General features: G+C 44.7%; 1 protein-coding gene across 3 annotated transcripts in view; it reads right to left on the bottom strand.

Moving 5' to 3' along the window:
* SLC13A3 (solute carrier family 13 member 3) overlaps nucleotides 1-18,759 on the bottom strand; it is a 35,096-nt gene that overhangs the window by 3,211 nt on the left and 13,126 nt on the right. For all 3 annotated transcript variants that reach the window (XM_074888217.1, XM_074888216.1, XM_074888215.1), the window contains 9 exons: nucleotides 14,136-14,401; nucleotides 13,609-13,772; nucleotides 8,713-8,779; nucleotides 7,804-7,989; nucleotides 6,771-6,896; nucleotides 4,347-4,442; nucleotides 2,465-2,569; nucleotides 1,366-1,463; nucleotides 46-158 (listed from right to left, as the gene is read on the bottom strand). In XM_074888217.1, coding sequence (XP_074744318.1) covers nucleotides 46-158; nucleotides 1,366-1,463; nucleotides 2,465-2,569; nucleotides 4,347-4,442; nucleotides 6,771-6,896; nucleotides 7,804-7,989; nucleotides 8,713-8,779; nucleotides 13,609-13,772; nucleotides 14,136-14,371 — 1,191 coding nt within the window. In that variant the 5' untranslated portion in view covers nucleotides 14,372-14,401. The remainder of the gene's footprint in view (nucleotides 1-45; nucleotides 159-1,365; nucleotides 1,464-2,464; nucleotides 2,570-4,346; nucleotides 4,443-6,770; nucleotides 6,897-7,803; nucleotides 7,990-8,712; nucleotides 8,780-13,608; nucleotides 13,773-14,135; nucleotides 14,402-18,759) is intronic.

Here is an 18,759-nt window from a genome sequence, read left to right as displayed (position 1 = left end):
TGTTGGGCAGGATGACTGCAACGTTGCATCTGCGGTGAGCCTCACCTCACAGCCCTTCGCCATGGCAAAGCCTCCTCCAAGCAGCAAGATGATGTTCCAGGGCACTGTCTCTTGGGCCTTCCTCCAAGTCAGCAAGGGCTGCGTCTCAGTGTTTGGTGCTAAACGAAGAGAAAACCCCCATGTCAAACACACACCCAAAGAGGAGCACATCAGTCATCATCTGACAGAATATCATGAGCTGAAGCTCACTAACCATGAGTTGCTGATAAAATATACATATGGAGTGTCTTAAGCTGAACAATTAAAAGATAATTTTAGAAATTCTAGCACTTAAAGTTTTCTTTGAGGCTTTCTTGAGGGAACATTTAATATCAGGTTAATTTTCTCTCTGTAACAGACATAAACATTGTCTTCAACAGATGGGAGTCCATGGAAGGAAGACATTTTCTACCATTTGAATTATGAAGATGTTATTAATTTTCCACTTGCCATTCAACAGCTGGTGAGTTTTATAGCAAAGAGCTCATCTCCCCTAAAGGCCATCTCTTAATACATGACGAAGTGAGCTCTGTCATATGGAAGGATGCACTAACGGGACTGTGATTTTCTGTTGAACAAGGGCACACATACTTTATCTAGAGGAGGCTTGATTAAACATCTTCCTGCATATGGACAACACAACAAATGTGTATGACTCAGAGAAGCCCGTATTTTGTTCCCATAGACCCCAGGCAGTGCTGCACCATCCATGAAGGTCTTCATCAGCTGCATCTCCACATTAAGACCAAGTGGCTTATGAATTAAAATTTTTCTCTCATTGCTACTCAAGAGGACAGACCCAAGACCTCAAAAGACTCCTGGTACCAAAACCTGCTGGAGATTTTGGGCTTTAGGAGTTTAAATTCTAATCATTCTAGGAACTGAGGAAGGGCCCCTATTTCTGAGCATGGCCAATTCACCCAGCTCTGTCCTGTCAGAGGTTCATGTTCTTCCCTGAGGGACCGGAGCTGTTTGGGACTCAGCAACCAAACCTCTGTTGTTTCACAATCAGGTCTGCTATGGTAAATCAACACCAATTTCAGCTTGCTTCAACCCACCCTGGCATCATCTCTGACAGCTACATGAGCAACTGAGTCATTCCTGCAATCAGAAGCAGGGCAGCAACTCCTAAACCTCTTCTGGCACTTCAGAAAAAAAGCCTCTGTAGGATCAAATCACACCTTCAAGCCACGCTGCTCCAGATGGCCAGTGCAGCTGCTGTGGGCTGGTGCAGGTCCAAGGGATAGTCTTGGCTCTTGCTCCATGCCTGCCCTGCCAGAGCACAGGCAAGGGCAGAGTCCCTGCCCAGAGGGGTCTCCTACTCACCTTTCAAGTCAAACCACCACCTGAAGGAAGGTTTTTGTGAAGGGAAGAAGAACAGTATAATCACAATGGTGATTCCTGTAACCGCATCTGAGATAAACCTGTCCAAAAGCAGCAGAAACACGTGTAAGAAGCACAAGCTTGTAGAATTACAAAGTTTATGAGAACAGGGATTTACCAAAGAAGATTATAAGTTTCCATCAGGTTTGAACAACACTTGTTGTTCACAGTTCTTTTTAATTCCCCGTCGAGCCACATTTCTATGATGGGCTGTGAACCCCCTAGAAAATCTGCCCTACAAATATAAAAACCAAGGTCTAATCCCCACCACACTGATGCTCTGGTTGTTCTGACTGCAGAGTCAGGGTCAGTCCATGAGGGGTTGTGAGGACAAGTTTCCTCAGCTCATTACAGGGAAGAAGAGAGGCAGAGCCCAGACCATCTTATTTACATGAGCTCTTTGCAAAAATGCTCAGACTCTAAAGTGAAAGGCAGGGTCCATCCAGTAAAGAGCATGTGTTTGACTGTAAGGAGCTATTAAGTGATGAGGAGAAAGTCCCTAACTACTTTGTAGTATTAAGGAATCATTTATTAAGCTAGGACTTAATTTTTTAAAAAAAACAACTTCTGAAGGTCTTCTGTTAAGAAATAACAACACCCTCTCTGAGCTTTAGCATTCCTTAGCTGCTCTATCTGTTCGTCTTCCCAAGGTAAGGAAGTCACAGGGGAGACAAACTTGCCAAACCAACAGGATAGCACTCAGGGTCAGCTCCTGCCACGTCTCTTCAGTCTGCAGACCTCCAGTGAAATCAGTGGATTGCATAAAGAATTCAGTATTTCACTGTAAATGTACCTATAAACAGTGTTCGCAACATTAAAACCCTAGGGATGGCCTCAGATAGACACATGCCAACTTCCCACCGGGCTTCATGTACCTCCTCCAGGGGACAGAAACAATAAAATTGGCTCTGCTACTTGAAGCGCAGTTTATTCCAGGAAACCTGAGTAATAGTGTTAAGCAATACAATCAGAAACCCAGGAATCTCAAAGAGTTGGAAATGCTATTGAAAAATGTGACAGTGGAATGAAAATGAAATCTTACCCTGGTGCAAACAAGCTTGCCCAACCTGGAATGAATTTGGGATCCCTGGAAAAAAGCATGATCGCAAACATGCAGAAGAAGAAGAAAATTGCCTGTTCTGCAAACCTAAAATGAAAAGAAACGCAGTTAAAATGCTGAAGTGCTAAAGGGGTGGATCCAAGCTAGCACAAGTATTGAGCTCAGGCTGCAGCAGCTTGGGTGAGAAGCTAGGCTTCTCTAAAATATCTAAAAACAACTACAGTGAAAGATTGGGATAGATTGTAAATCTATTTGCAAATACTGATATTTGCCAGCAATTATCTCTTATTGGGAGACATTAAGGAGAGGTGTACACAACAGGTGTACGCAAGGTGACCCTCTGGCTGGGGCAGAGAAGAGCCAAGCAGCTTCTCATGGTCATGCCTCTTACCACTGCCCTCTGAGATGTCCCTAAGACACATCAGCTAGGGATGGCTTCACTCCAGTTCATGTGATGTAAAAAGATGGCTGAGATTCAAATCATATATGAGACAGCAGGAACAAACTTCTTCAAGGTCAAAACCTAAACAGTATCCCTTAGACACACGACAAACCACAATAATGTAAGTAAATGGCAATATTCACTAAAGCATCTAGTGGAGTCAAGAGTTAACCAAGACAATGCCTCAAAACACTGTTTAAAACCTCTCCGAGCACAGGGAAGGGCATCTAAACCATTGGGAAGAGGCCGCTTGCACTGATTTTAAGTTATGGGGTTGCTAATCAAATTGGTAGAGCACAGCTTAATGGACTTTCTCACTCCTAGACCTCAAAGGGGGACTTTGATTCTTTCAGAGACATTTTGCAGGCTGCTCGATAATGTACTGAATGGAACAAATAAACCAATTTCTTTCACTTACAGCACAGGCACAGACAATTGTCTTTGAAGAACCACTCCATTTTCCACACAACAGCAATAATTACAATATCGATAGCATGACACAAACATCACTGAATCTTCACAGCATTGCCATGAGTATGAAAATATTATTTTACAGATGGAACAACACAAACCATTTAAGGTTAAGACCTACAGTTTCAAAAACCTTCTCTAGCCCTGGTTGCCCAGAACATCGGTGGCTGGTTGGACATACCTAGGGTTTGATTTCTAGAGATACTGAATGCCTCCAGCTTCACCCTTTTCTGGCATTTCTCATAAGTCTAAAATTCATGTTTCTTTCTGCTGGTTCCTTTCTCCAAAATATGATCCCCATCACTGCAATTTGCACCAAGCTTTTACCAGAAGACAAGACCTTTGAGGAACTACAATAAGAAGCTAAAAGTCTCTTGTTCTTTCTTCACCCAACTAATACAGTTGAAGGAGATAGTCAGAAAAAATAATGTATTCCATGACATGGATCTGACTTCTTTCCATATACTGTCTTTGAGCAGCTATTAAGATTTCTTAAGGTATATCCACAATCCACATGATTCATATCTGTCATATGATTCACCAGCCTTCTCAGCAAATGCTTCCTGCTTTGCAGAACAAGTATGCGCAAACCTTCAAAATTCAGCCTGTGTTGGTTAGTACATAATGCACACAGGATTGTATTTGTCCCTGGAGTAGAAAAATTACAAACAATAATTAAACAACCCAGCATGAATTCACTATATAATATGAACTTTGTTCTTGAGAAGATTTGCGTACAAGCTGCTATTTGCAATTATTCATGTTAGTAAAGGTGAAGAAACTGGAGCATTCAAAAAGCAAACTTCAGCAGGTTACGAACACGCTGAGTGCAAAGATATATTTCATTTTCTTCTAAAAAACTGCGTTTCCCCCAGTCCTCCACTCTTAAGACAGGACATTTGCAAACCCACTTGATTTCTTTTTCATTTCAGTCCCACCTTTATGACTTACTTTGTCGGACCCAGTTTCTGATAGTCCTCCTTTATCACTTCTCTGGCTCGGGCTTCTGCATCCACTCTTATATTTGACTTTTTTGTTCTCCAGCCCCTGCCAAGAACACAGTTACATTTTAACATGTCTCTAACATAACTGACATATAGTAAATGCTGCATATGCATGACTTGGTGTACTTCTCCAGTGCCTGCTCTGCAAGTTTCAAAGAGCTGTGCATCTCTGGCAGCTCTGCATTCTCTTCAGATTATGAAGACTAATGATGAAGGTCTCTGGTGCAGATAAAGGCAATAAGGCCCCATTTTATATATTCTTTCTCTATGCATTCATACAAAGGAGACCCTGCAGAGGTTAGGAAGTTTCCTCTCATTTATATTCTGAACTGCTTCCTCCAGCATGGGCTGTGATTGCCAAAAGTAAGTCCCAGCACTGCAGGATTTCCACATCTCTAGCAGTTACCTACTTGGGCAGAACAACTTGGAAGAGGGTGACATAGAAAATTAATCTGTCCCTTCATTTCTCAAGTCACTTGAAATTTCCTGGGTGATCCCAGGATGCTGCTGAGGATCAGCAAAAATGTGAGGCATTTCTAACTGGCCAGGAATGTTAATGTGCTCCTGGCTAAGCCTCTTAGCCCAGCCATGCTGACTGCACACACTGTTTGCTCCTTTGTAGTATGTGCATACAAATGACATATTCATATCTCACACTGCATCTCCCATCACATCCCATGATGCTGAACCTCACTTCTAAGCCTGCCTGTGGCCTTGATTAAACCTACAGACCCAACTTACTGCATCAGATGCATCCATCCTGCCCCACGGTGCCTGCTCTTCCTTAATTCATTCACTGTTTCAAAGGGGTATCGTAGCTGGGTCTTCTATATGGATGAACAGTTGATCTTTCAGAAGTTCCTGAACCTCAAATAGCTGTCCCTTCCATTTCTTATTATTTGGGGGGGTGTTATTAACAGGAGCTTCAGCTCAGCCAGCCCATACCTAAGCCTTTTAATGTCTTTTGGACCCAGCGAAGCTGACCTGCGATTGGAGCGATGTCCATCTGCCTGTACTGTGCTGCAGACACCAAGGACTTGCCCACATCGAAAGTCCAGCCACTACCCCCGAGCCATTACAGTCAAAGCAGCCCACCAGACTCCTGCAGAACCTCGGCTGTACTTGTGCAGCTTTGCAATGTCTCTTCCGAGGCACCTCGCCTCTGGGGAATACTGGTATCTGCACTGGCCCAGCTATCCCAATAAAGCCGGGCTTTGTGCTGACAGAGACGAGCCAAACAAAACAAAAAGCATCACGTTCTCTGAGCACAAGAGCAGTTTTGCATTTCACCAGGGGCTTTGGCCAGCACAGCTACCTCTTCCCTCACCTGATTGTCCGGGGCCATGCTGGCAGGATGCCGGGGCTGTGCCCCAACTCTCACCGAAGGGCCGGGGAATTCAGGCCCCACAGCACACAAGCCCCGGGCACGCGATGCAGAGCAGCACAGGCCTGGGCGGCTGCAACCCAGCAGAGCATCCCACAGCAGCACGCAGAGTCTCCCATGAAGCCCCATGAGCAATTTAAGGACCGGCGTTTGGCATTTTCTGGACTGAAACTTTCCCATTGATTTTTTCCTGTCTTTGAGACAATGTAAATATTTGGACACCTGTTCTCTTTTTTTCCCCTTCTTCTATTTGCATTTTTCTCAAAATAACAATTAAAGACTTTTCTAAATATTAGAAATTCTGTATGGTCCCTGGAGGAAGCAGGACTGTGAGTTTGTTACTATCACATATGAGAGTGTGCAGGGGAAAAAAGGGCTCCAAATGAACCAGCATGGCAATGCCGCAACCATTTTAAGTAGTGGACACTAGAGGTTGCGTGTATCCAGCAAAGATTTACTGGAAAAACATGTTATCCTCAGTTACAGATTAACACATTGTTGTAAAATTAAGCCCTGTTGTGAAGTAATCTGTTCCAAACCAAAGTTTCTGCCCCAGGAACAAAACCTGGCTCTTTTATGTCCTAGGAGATTTTTGCTACTAATTCCAAAGTTTGATTCTGCTTTCCCTTCTGTCAATGAAAATCTGCCACTGGCCTTTACAGGTCCAGGTCAGGCAGTAAAACAATCTTTAAAAATTGTATGTTTAACTGAATGAATATATAATACATACTCTGTACACATGTAATTCAGTTAGATAAAATATATGTAACTATGAGATATCTTTAAAACCTTCCTGTTGCATATCAGCTTCTTAAAAATAGATGACTTGTTATAGCATGAGCATCCTGAAGTTAGTTATGAAACCCCCCCACTGTCCAGATGATCCTGGGTGTTATCAGTAGATTTAGTACGAGAATCGTGATGAACACGTATTTCACAATGCTGGTATACCCAGACTACGTATATGTATAGTGAGCATAAACGTACCTCAGGTTAATTCCTCCATACAGGATGGAGATCCATAGCCATCCCAGGAGAAGAAAAATCAGCATTAAAGGAAATGCAAACATAAACCAAGAACCAAAGTTCACCACATCACATTCTGGAAAATAACTAAGCAAACGGGAAAAATCAAGTTAATGCAAGAAGGGAAACAACCCTTCAATTTAAGGGTAAACAAACATCTGAAATCAGCAGCAAAACATCCTACAAACTTGTCAGTGTGCATTTAAAAACTATTTCTCTGTGTGCATTAGCAGTTATCTGGGCACCAAGAGATTTGGGGAGCGTTGTGTTGGGACAACCCTTCCAAGCCACCCTGCCACCCACAGCTCACCCAGCCCAGCAGTGCAAGCCTGCAAGGGAAGATCTGAAAATCTCTCTCCAGATGGGCTGATGCTCACATACTGATGCTCCGGAGCACCGAGGATTAAACCCTGCTACAATAACTGCTGAAGAGCCTGAACATGAACCTCATAGGGATGCTGTACATGCCTGGGAGAGACTGAACATTCTACTTGTAGAGGCCAGCAAAGAAACACCTGTGGACACTTAGGATGGTACATATCTCTGTTCCTATGCACATAGCAGGCATCTTCTATGACTAAGAAAACAGGCCAGAAGTAGTGGGTTCCTTGTTTTCCTTTCTACCATACGGTAGTAGATATAACTGTTCACAAAACTCTACACGGCCTGTTTCATCAAAACAGTTACCACATTAATTGTAAGCATGTAGTCAAGCCCCATTAAATTCAATGGGATTAAGAGCATCAGTAAGGTGAAGCACACATGCACCGGTTTGGCTGACAGCCCGGCAGGCTATGCTGGAAACCTGCTTATTACAGCTAAGGCTGATGCAAGCACTCTCTGCTTGCAACTGCTCACAAAGTTTCCCAAAGTGTTCTGGAAGGGCATACATTTTTCAAACTAGTTCTCAGCACAGAAGGAAATTTCCTATAGGGATGGAGAACACGTCTCTTTTTCCAGGATTTACAGAGTTCTCTGGGATGGCCTCCCATACCTCTTCAGCTGCCCCAGAAGGATGAGGTTTGGTGCAGTTCCTGTCAGTGTTGCTGTACCTCCGATGCTGGCTGCGTATGGGATTGAGATGAGGAAACCTTTCCATATATTTGTTTTGTATTCCTCCTCCTTCTTTAAGTCTGAGAGCACATCGCTGGCAACCTCCTTCTCCTCCGTCAGATCTTTGCTTTAAAATAGTCCAAAAGAGAATCCGGTGAAAGCCCTGGTTTAAATACAGTGCAACCACTTCAGAGCCTTGACAGAAGGAAAATTCCCAGTTTTTAGAAATCCAAGCTAACGCTGTCCTCAAGGACACCTAAGCAGCTCAGAGCAGCAGAGGGGTCTGCTCGGTGAACTGCCACACGGGACCAGCAGCCTTACAGAGGGCAGAGCACCCTCGGCACCCATCTGTAGGAGCTGAGGGTGCACGTGCCTTGCCCAGCCACTCAGCAACTTGTAATACTCAGCATAAAGTCCACAGGACTGCTAAATGGAAAAAAAAAAAAAAAATTGATAGCACTGAGAGGAAAGAAACATCTGTTCCTCATAAGATGCCTCCTTCCCATCATGGTTATCAAAGTAGGACCATCACCAGTAAACCCTGGTGGGTTTTACATCACTGGCTTCACATGTTTGATGTTCCTGAGAAAACCAAGGCACAATTCCCCAGGAGGAGACACCTCTGGTTAACATTTCAGAGTGGCTGGAAAATCTCTGCAATTATTTGGACATGCAGAGGGACACTGGACACACAGAGGAGGGTTTCTATCATCAGGCTGCTAGTGATTGGGATGCTTGGTATAATCAAAACATTTCAATGATTGAATTTCAAATTCCTAAAACTTGGTCTAGCTCAGGGGATAATTCTCTCTCTCTTAACTCTCTAATACAAACTTTATAGTTAACTTACTCCTCAGTACTTGCCAGAAACTGCATCTCAGTTGGTACAGTGTAAAGTTTATTCTGCTGTAAAGATGCTGAAAAAGAAAGATTAGGACTTTAAAACAGTTCAAAGCATCTAGAAAATTCTCCTTGAACCAAACAGAGGAATTGAGGAAACAACTGCCATTTACAGAGAAGGGCCTGTGCAAAGGAAGGGTGAGCTCATGCCACAGGGAGGAGGTTAGGAGTGCACAGTGGGAATGAATGAGCCTGTCTCCTCCTGCCACCACTCCGGTCCCACCGCAGCACCCAGTTTCTCCTCCAACACCCAGAGGTGCTTGGTCCTTTTGCTACTGCAACTGGTTGGACTCTGGGATCCTCTGCCATGACCAGGAGTTTCAGGTTGTACCTTATCAAGTCATGGGTTTGGGGTGGGGTTGTTTTGGGGGGTAACCATAGCTCATGCTTGTGAAGAAAAACTGTTGGGCCTGATATATCTGTAAGGAACGTTCCCAAGGGACAGCAGGAGCACTCCCTGCTGCAGAGCTCTGTTCCCAAGGGATAAGACTTTTACCCCCTGCAGACACCTAGTGTAAAGTCACTGTAAAGATGTAATTAATTCACTCTTTAAAGATAAGAGTGGGGCACACTTGTGGATTAGGCTTCATACCAGGTCCTCTGAAATCCACCCCAACAGCAAGGACCATTCCCAAGCCCATCATCCCCTCCATAAATGACAGACCCTGCAGGCTGAGAGACTGGTCCTCAATGCAAGTTTAGGGCCACCCCAGGGGGAACTCTGTTGCATACCCGATTCCCAGGGACCCTCCTGCATATTTCACACAGGCTCTGCCTCATTGCCCTGCTTATCACCATACAGGGAACATGAGCAGGACAGGAGCTCTTGGGGAAAGGGTCTATATTGACCAGAATGACCAGTGTTGTCTTTGGCAGTAAACTGCGAGGTGCACACCACTCTACCACACACATACAAATAGAGGAAATCAAAAGACAGAAATGCAATACAATCACTCTTTTTTACCAGATCTCACACTAAGGCTTGAGGCATTTGTATCCCTGGCTCCTGGCTTGACCTCCTGAGGTTGGGAGTAGAGGTGTGCCATTAAACCCCATTTTCCATAGCCCTCCTCAGGATTGGAGCACTTGTGAGTTTTATTCACCTTCAGCCCAGGTGGCCCTTCCCCATCACCATTGGCTCTGCTGCCTTTCCTAGGGTTCTTTGTACGTTTTGGGTTCCAGAGGCCTGTGTTCCTGCACCTCCCTGGGGTCTGCAGACCACTGTGTGCAGAGCCCATTTCCTGTCAGTGCCACCCCATCAGTCCCCAGATTTCCTTGCACCCCTCCTCAGCCCAAACCATGATCCTCTTCTGCCCGTATATGCACTGGAGACTGAAAGCAGTGCATGGAGAGGGGCCAGTGGTCAAAGTCTCTGGACTCACTCACGTGTGTGCTGAAGACATGGAGCTCATTCCAGGTCAGTGAACCAAGGAGTTTTGCAAAGTCATGTTTTACACATTGCTAATTTACCGAATTGGAGTTAATTGGCTTTGACACACACATGCTGAGCTTTCATCCCAATGATGACATGATGGAGGGATGTAATTAGAAGGACGAACATTAACCCACGGCTGACTGTTGATCCCCCAACACATTTAGCCCAAGGCCTCTTATCAGTGCCGTCCCACTCAAGCCTAGTGCTGGCTCTGCAAAGAGACATATTTCATTCCACCTCTTAACATTTTTCAAATTTTTTCTTTTCTAAGCCCAGACTCCCATCCCATCTTGCCAGGACCATCTGTGAGTTATCTCTCAAGGAACGTTTGCAAAAGGCAACCACGCAAAGGAAAGCCAGAGCTGCTGCAGAGCAAACTTTTCCTATGAAACTTGTAAAAAGGAGTTGGAAATTGTTGCAGGTCCATAAGTCAGAAGGGGCCAAAGACCCCTGAGGTAGGACCTGGCTGCACACACCTCTCATGGAGCAGTATAAGAAGGATTCAGTGGCCATTTCACCCAAATACCTCATATACCTTAGAGGCAGAAAGGCTTGTCCTAGATAAGTTTGGCTTTAATGACAGTTTTATCGCTTCTAAAAAGTTGAAAAGGCTGAAAAGGAATATTTCCACCCACTGAGGGGTGCAGGCAGCAGCTCTGGGGCTGCACCCTGCCAGCACGGGCTGGGGTTAGGCAGCCAAACCAGGCAGCAGTGCCCAAAAATGCACATTTCCCACATGCCCCTTTAGAGACATCATTTCCAGGTCTGCAACCCAGCAAAACACCTCAAGCACTGACTGCAGTTTATCTTGAATTTGCAGAAGATATCTTCTATGCAGGAAAAAAAGGATGGAAATATTTTCTCATGATTTTTACTGGAGATACTGAGGCTGCTCAGAGAAATTAAATATTGCCAATGATGGGTTAGTGGGCAGAGAGCAGGTCAGTCTCCCTAGCACAGTGGTTTCCAGCTTGTCACACACCTATCACATGGTTTGGGCTTAAGGCTGGCGATGTCAGACGGAGTTGCAGGGAATCAGTAACCCACCTCCAAAAGGAAAGTTCTGGAAGTCAAAAAAAGCCTGCTTTGATCAACCAGAATCAGATGAGACTTCAGCCACCAATGCTCATCTAACTGCATCAGTAGCCAATAGCATCAAAATGAACAAAACACTACACCAAATTTTAGCTATCAATGACACAAGCATGCAAATATTTACTGATCTAGAACATGCTGCCCACATGGCTGAGCATGGACATAAGTGATTGCAACCCTGAGGTTCTCTCATCAGCAAAAATGTGTGACCAACTGATCAGAGACATCACTTTAATTCTAGCACTGTGGGTGTAAGCCAAAGCTTCACAAAACTCGGTTCATTCACTTGTTGAGATTTCTTCAGAAAATCAAATGCTTTTACATGGTATATATTCTTTAACATATTTTTAATTTTCTTTTAGCCACCCAAGTATTTTTTAGCCTCCTGGGCACTACTAGTGTTATTAAAGCACATCCAAGCAGATTTGCAAACTGATCTTATCATATGCCATTGTACAAGTTTGCTTCCACATACAGTCCCCTTTGCAAATAAATCTGCCTGTAATTTCTGGCACACAGATTATACTTCAGTTAGACTATAAAAATGAGTATACATTTTTCTGAAAAACTAACTGCAACAACTCTATCGGAGATGTGCAACCAGCCCTGACTGCAGATGACACTCAACCAACAGGAACCCGCTGCAGAAAGCTCCCCTGCACGTCTCTGCTCCTAGCTGTAACATCAGATTCATCCCTTTTGACTGACTTCAGGTTTAGGGCTTCCTTCAAGGAACTCAGTTTTTCTCATCCATTCAGAAAGATTAAGAAAAGGATGAGTCTACTTTGGGACACTAAAGTTCAAATAAAAAGTCTACCAGAAAACCTGCATTTTGATGTTGTACATTTTACAGATGCTTCTCCTTTGCTTGTATTTATTACTTTTAGATGTCTCTACCTCAAAAGAAAAATACATCATCACGCCATCACATGATATTTGCAAAGCATCACTTTATTCATTCTTCTACTTGCACGCCTCTACCTTTGCCTTTTCTGGCTTCTCTCTCCACTGTAAGCGTTGTGAGCCAAGGATGTTAATTTTGTGCTTGCCAATGCTAGGACAATGGGGTCTTGATTTTATGTGTTCCCAAACTCTACTGTATTTACAGTCACAACTACATAGTCAAATAATTTCAAAGGATGGGGTCAAGAAGGTTAAAGGTAGAATGACAAAACACAATGCTTCTACAGAAGAAGAAATTATAGCAAGAAGGTCAGTGGGGTTGATTTTAATAGATGTGAATGGTCAAAAATTCATAAAGCAAATGTGATAAAGCAACCTGGAGTGCAAATATCTCACAACTGCTAGACATTAATGATGAATGATTAATTATATCTTTATTAGAGTATGCACATGTTTGAGTCTTCTTCTGGGGACTCATTTTTCTGCATTAGGACTCACTGGAAACCAAAAAGCCATTACTCTTAAATCATAGGGGCAGAAGAATTACTAATTAGTGCAAGAAAGAGAAGCCGTGGCTACTGCTCCAACTATCAGTAATAGCTGCAAAGGGGACTTCATGACTTCATTTCTGTTTTGCTGTTTCTCATCACTGTCTGCCAGAACCCCAAACCCGTGGTAAATGACTTGTGAAGAGAGGGCTGGAGGAAGACCATATCTGACTGCATACCCCTGACCCAGCCTGTCCGTGACCCGCTCGGGAACAACACCAAGCAGTACCATCAAGCTGGGAAATCACAAAGCACTTTATAAATAGGTGTTTAACCTGCCAGCCCTCCCTTTCACCCTCCCTTTCTCATCCAGCTCAGGCTCCAGTTTCATGGGAGAAGAGCAAAACCCAGAGGAGAACCCACCTGTCTGCGAGCACATGGCAGCCCTGTGTGCTGCCATGGAGGGGTCATCGCCCTGGTCTCACTGCCCAGCCGGTCCCTTGCCTGTCCCTGCAGCAACGCACCATTACGTACACTCTACAGCCCTCCCTGGCTCAGCCTAGCCCCACAGCAAGGCATCCCTATGAATCCCATCACCACCCTGCCCACAGAGCTGGACTGTCACTTGTGCCAGCAGCAGGTTTATGGAGCAGGTTGGCTGGACATCACCATTTCTTGGTTTTTCCAGACAACACATAAGCATTGCCTGCTGCATGACATGAGGAAGGGGCAGGATAAAAGGGAGTTTTATGCCAATACTCTTCCATCGTGGCAATAAAGTCTGTATTAAAATGGGACCAGCACTAAGATCAGGTTGCAGCTAAGAAACCTGGTACTTGTGCCAGTGAAGTCAATAAAATGGGGCATATTTGACAGCAGCAGGGCAGACCTCAGCTGGCTTATACTACTGCCCTGTCTCAATTACCTTGGTTTTCTTCATTTTCCCTGTTCATATCCTTAGATGTGTCTTTCTCCCCAAACAGGCTTTTTAAAATTGCATTTGCAATTGGAAGCATCATAGCAGTGGAGGCAGTATTACTTAACCACATGGACAGGAAAGACGTTGTCAACATCATCCCTAAAATTAGTCTGCAAGAGAGAAAAAAGGAAAAGCTGAATTTCTTCAGTTTGGCAAGTTCTCTGACATATCATAGCTATAAGAAGAAAAGCTCATGTGCAGGGATAACAAAACTAATAGGAAGAAGGACTTCTGTGACTATCCTGTAACTCGATGGAGCACAATTATGGGGCTGAACCAAATGATTCTCCTCGTGCTCCACTGGCCTCTGCACAAAGGCAAACAGCTGAATAAACTCAACAAGCTGGGAAAAGGGGGTGTGGACAGTCCCCTGGTATGGGAGACACTCGCATCACGGCCCACCACAGCAGAGCCACTTCCCGAGCTCCTGCAGCTCACGTCCCCCACGGAGATCCCCCTGCTCCCCTAGTCACCTGGCTGGCTGGACTCCCACCAACATGAGGACTCTGAGCGCGATCCTGCGGTGTAAATTCCACTCCTCAATGGCCGAGGCCATGATTAAACCACTGAGGAAGAGGAAGTTGGTGTCTAAAAAATACTGCGGGCAAACTTTGTTAGATGGAAGGATCCCCAGGAAGGGAAAGAGGACAATGGGCAGCAGAGCTGTCACGGCCAAGGGCAGCGCCTCCGTGCACCAGTACAGGGCCATTAGCAGGATCACATAGAGACATCTTCCTTCCTGCAAAAGGAGGAGAGAGGAAAAGTAAGACATGTGGCATTACAGAGACATCTTTTCACTTGGAGACACTTGGACAAGCAAAATGCACCAATTACTCCTTCAGGGATACAGTATTTCTTCAAAGCATTTCCATCAAATGCAACATCTTCCCCCCTACATTGTGGACGGGTTCAGGACTGACACTGATCCTCTGAGAACACAGCAAAATCCAAATCCTCCTCCATTGCCTGAGCTTCCTAGGAGGAAGCTCTGGAGCGTAGGAACTGCCCCTTCATGTTGAATTAGGGTGCTAAACCTCAGCAAGCACTGCTGCTAACATCCTTAGGTGTCCCAATATCTGACCCTGCTACACTTAATATGTTTGTGCTTTCTCTTCAACTTCCACTGACCGTGCTTTGCATGTCTATGGAAGCTTTGAGATGGATGCATTGAGGCCCCACATTTGCAACAGGAGCCACAGAGAAAGGTTTCTTTTCTTGGATCAGAGTCTCCTGAGAGATCTGTGAGAAACCATTCCACGGCAACCCACCCCAGTCCCTACGGAAATCAGTAAATCAAGTGCCCTGGTGTCACACCACTTCCTACGGGCAGGGAGCTCGCCCATGACCAGCATCACTCCAGCCTCCGCCAAGGCTGGCAGAAACCCAGTGCCCCTGTGCCATGGTGTGAATTCATTCATCCACCCAGGAGGCACAAACTAGACCAAAGCCATTTGTCATGACAGCCACAGCCGAAATAACAAGCGACAGAAAGAAGTCAGGAGGACGGTTCCAAGCCCAGGAGGGGAGAGCCCTGGGGGGGCAGGGGGGAGCCCAGCGCGGAGCTGTGCTCGGTCACGGCAGGGCTGAACGGAGATATTGTCAGGAACCACAGGGCAGAGTGCCCACAGCACTATAAATAACAGCCGAGAGTCATTTGGAAGCCACATAGCTATTTATTTTACCACTCTTTTCCAGCTTGTTGAACAGGTTGAATTGTTGCTCAAAGGCACCTCTGTCCCTCCTCTTGGACCTTCCTCCCCAGCACCCGGGGATGGGCTTCCTGGGGCTTTTGGGAGGGAGACGATGGCTCTGCTCCCTGGCGTGGCCAGGTCAGGACCAGTGCAGGCTGGGAACTGTGTGGAGCTGCGTTTTGGGGTTAATGTGGCCTCAGCTGCAGCATTTGAGTGTTCAGCAAGACAGCAGTGCAGGTACAGCAGAGCTACAACTTGCCTGGCCACCTGCAAAAAATTCACTCCAGGCCTTAGCTGAACGTGGTCATCCCAAGCTGCTAGAGCAGACACCAGCCCAGTAACACACCCACAAACTGAGAATAAAAAATAACCACAGTTATTGAGAAAGCCAAAGAGCAGAATCTATCCTGACATCCAGCTGGGTGCACAAATCCAAGTGAACTGAAACCAACATGGATTTATTGTCCAATACATCTGTAGTGAATGTTTGGAAAGTGGCAAGAATGATAGAATTTCTGATTTGCTTTTAGCCCTCAAGCTTTGCATTTCACAAGCAGTTCTGCTAGTAAAGCTCCAGTGCTTCAGTGCACGTGGAAACACAAATACCGCAGAACTGAGAGTAATTTGCTTTGATATTTTTTTTTTAATACATTCATCGCAGTGGAGCCAACATGTCATGTGAAGTTCCCAAGATCTGGAAATAAAGAGCACTTCCAGTCCTAATTTTAGATCCCAGTAAAATGACATATGAGATAGTGTGAAGTAAAACCTTTATGTTCCCAGATCAGCCCTGGCACCTGGCAGCTTCCATGAGCTCCCCATGGCTTTATTTCCTCCAAACCAGCAGGAGCAGAGCAACAAACCTGGAAGTGCTAAATTCTGCAAAAATAAAGAATCATGTTTTTAAATGTTTGCACACTAGATTAGTGATTTCATTCCCATGGCAACTGATAATTTCTCTTTACTCTGGTTCTTTTTATAAACCGAAGAAATAGCTTTGCTCTCATTAAGCCCTTTTCCATTTGATCTCTAAAGGTTGTATAAATTGTTTTTTTCTCCCACTGGCAAAATATTCTTCAATTTTCTGCAAGAAAAGTTGCACCAAAGTCAACTTCCAAATAAAGCCACTTTATCTCTTACAGGGATAGAGCAACTGAAAATATTTAACAATGCCTTGATATAAGAGCATATTAGTGAAGGCTTTAATTGACTTGATGAAATAGATGAAGTACAATCTAGAAAACTAATTATAAGACATATTTATTCTCTGGTGTATGGAAAATGCTCTGGAAAAGATTGCAGTGAAACACAGCATGAATCTAATAACTAATCTTCATTGCAAGATCAAAAGCCAAGAGGTAAAACCGAAACAGGACAGAAAGAACTGCTATATGGAGGGTTCTCCTGAAATTTTGAAACCTATATGGATCAACAGCAAGCCACTTGAAAAAGAAAGCTGTAGTATTGTTTATCCAATTTATTCTACCCCAACAGAGGACAAATTACATTTATATTAAACAAGTTTTTCACTTAAGATAGCACCACCATTGAACAAAAAAGGAACACGACCACTTCAGACTAACTTTGATTTGGAGCAAGCACTCCCAGAATAAAAAAAAATTTAAAACCATTAATAAAATTGAACCAAACTCTACATAAAATTGAAAGGTTTTTGGTTTCAAGATACCTTGCAAATGTTAATTAATTAATGCTCCCAGTGCCCAGCAAGTTTGGTTAGTATGGAAACAATAAATGCTAATAAATGTCAGAAGAATGGTCTTCTAGCAAATGGCCACGGCTGCCCAGGGATGGACTGGGCTGCATCCACTGTTGTGTGTGGCACCATCACCCCCACATGATCTTTATCCTTCGATCCCTCTGCTGTGTCACTGTCAGACTTCTACTTCTCTCACCTCTCCGCAGCTATGGTTTTATTTTTTTCAAAATAAGTCTATCAAAGTTCAGGGGGAAAAATGGTAGCACATACAAACTTTAAAATGGGTCTTGTGATTGGGTTAATTTTATAACCATTTAATGATTTCCAGGGAAGTGCTCGGTGGCTATGGACTGCAGCAGCTCTCCTTCCTGTTGCTCAAGAGCCTTGGGAACAACCTCTGCCCCTCCAGACACAGATCCTGTCTTCGCTGCACTGAAAACACCAGTGATTTTCCATGCTGGGGGACCTGCTCAGCTACAGCAGAGGATGCCAAGCTGTGGGGTAGTCTCCCATGGGCAGGAGAGCTGGAGAGAGCACGAAGTCTCCTGGAAGGGCAGATGAGGTGCCCCAGGGAAAGGAGGTGTGCTGGCAGGGAATGCGGGTCAGATAAGGCGAACTGGCTCGCCCAGGCATACACAAGCCATCAGTCCCCACTGCCAACCTGGAAGGGGACATCAGGAACTTCAGCTGGACCTTGTTCTCCACAAGCCACAGGTGGCTCCTGGGCAGCCCAGTGCCACCTGCCCAGTGCCCACAGCCTCCTCACCAGACAGACCCAGCACTCAAAGAAGCCCTACCCTGGCACTGCCAAGCTGCGTTTTTTCTCCGTCAACCTTCACACATTACATGGTCATCACAGCTTCATCACCCCTACACCAGGTTCCACATCACCCTTCCATCCTATGACCAGGCAAACTAGAGGCATACAGGTGACAGGGCTCCTCCAGGACCTCAATCCCAATACCAAGAGATATTCTGGCAGAACTGGAGCTTTTCAAGCCCTTTTATCTTACTGCTATCACAGAGGAACATCCTATCTGCGATACTCAGAACTACTCAGTACAAAAAAATACCAGTGGCTTTTAGCATCTCGCTCGCAAACTGTTCTCACTTCGCAGCTGTGATTGCTACTGGCTATCTTGGTCACACTGCCTGTTCTCCAGTGGGATGGATATGTGAATGATTTCTACTAAACCCAGCTCTTGCAAACATTATGTAATCTGGACATAAACCAAGCCCTGTTTACCAGCCTCCCTGCCAGCAGAGTTGTTTTGCTCCGCTGGGTATTTGTAGAGTGGCTAGAAAGGGTCCAGTAACACAGGGGCACAAGCTGTAAGAGCTTCAAGGAAGATATTTTGCTCTGGAGTTATGCTAAAAAGACATAAAGCTTATTAAATGCTTTTATTTAAACTTCTTCAAGTATTTTGTAGTTGGCAGAAAAACAGAATCATTTTCTCTATTTTACAAACAGGACAGCTGAAGCTCAGAGAAAGTGAGCAAATTGACCAAGATCACGTAGGAAATTAATGACAAAAACGAAATGGGCATCTCAGAGAAAAATCTTCCCTGGCTCAGAGGTCTGAGGCTCACACCTCTTGGAGGCAGCAATAGATCCTACATCTTCAAACATTCATGGACTGTGAAGCTAAAACAACACAGTGTAATGATTTGACACCCTGTGTAAGGTTA

This window comes from Strix uralensis, chromosome 18 (genome assembly GCF_047716275.1).
Source record: "Strix uralensis isolate ZFMK-TIS-50842 chromosome 18, bStrUra1, whole genome shotgun sequence".
In the NCBI taxonomy this organism is placed as follows: domain Eukaryota; kingdom Metazoa; phylum Chordata; class Aves; order Strigiformes; family Strigidae; genus Strix; species Strix uralensis.
This window is presented reverse-complemented; position numbering and strand designations above follow the sequence as displayed.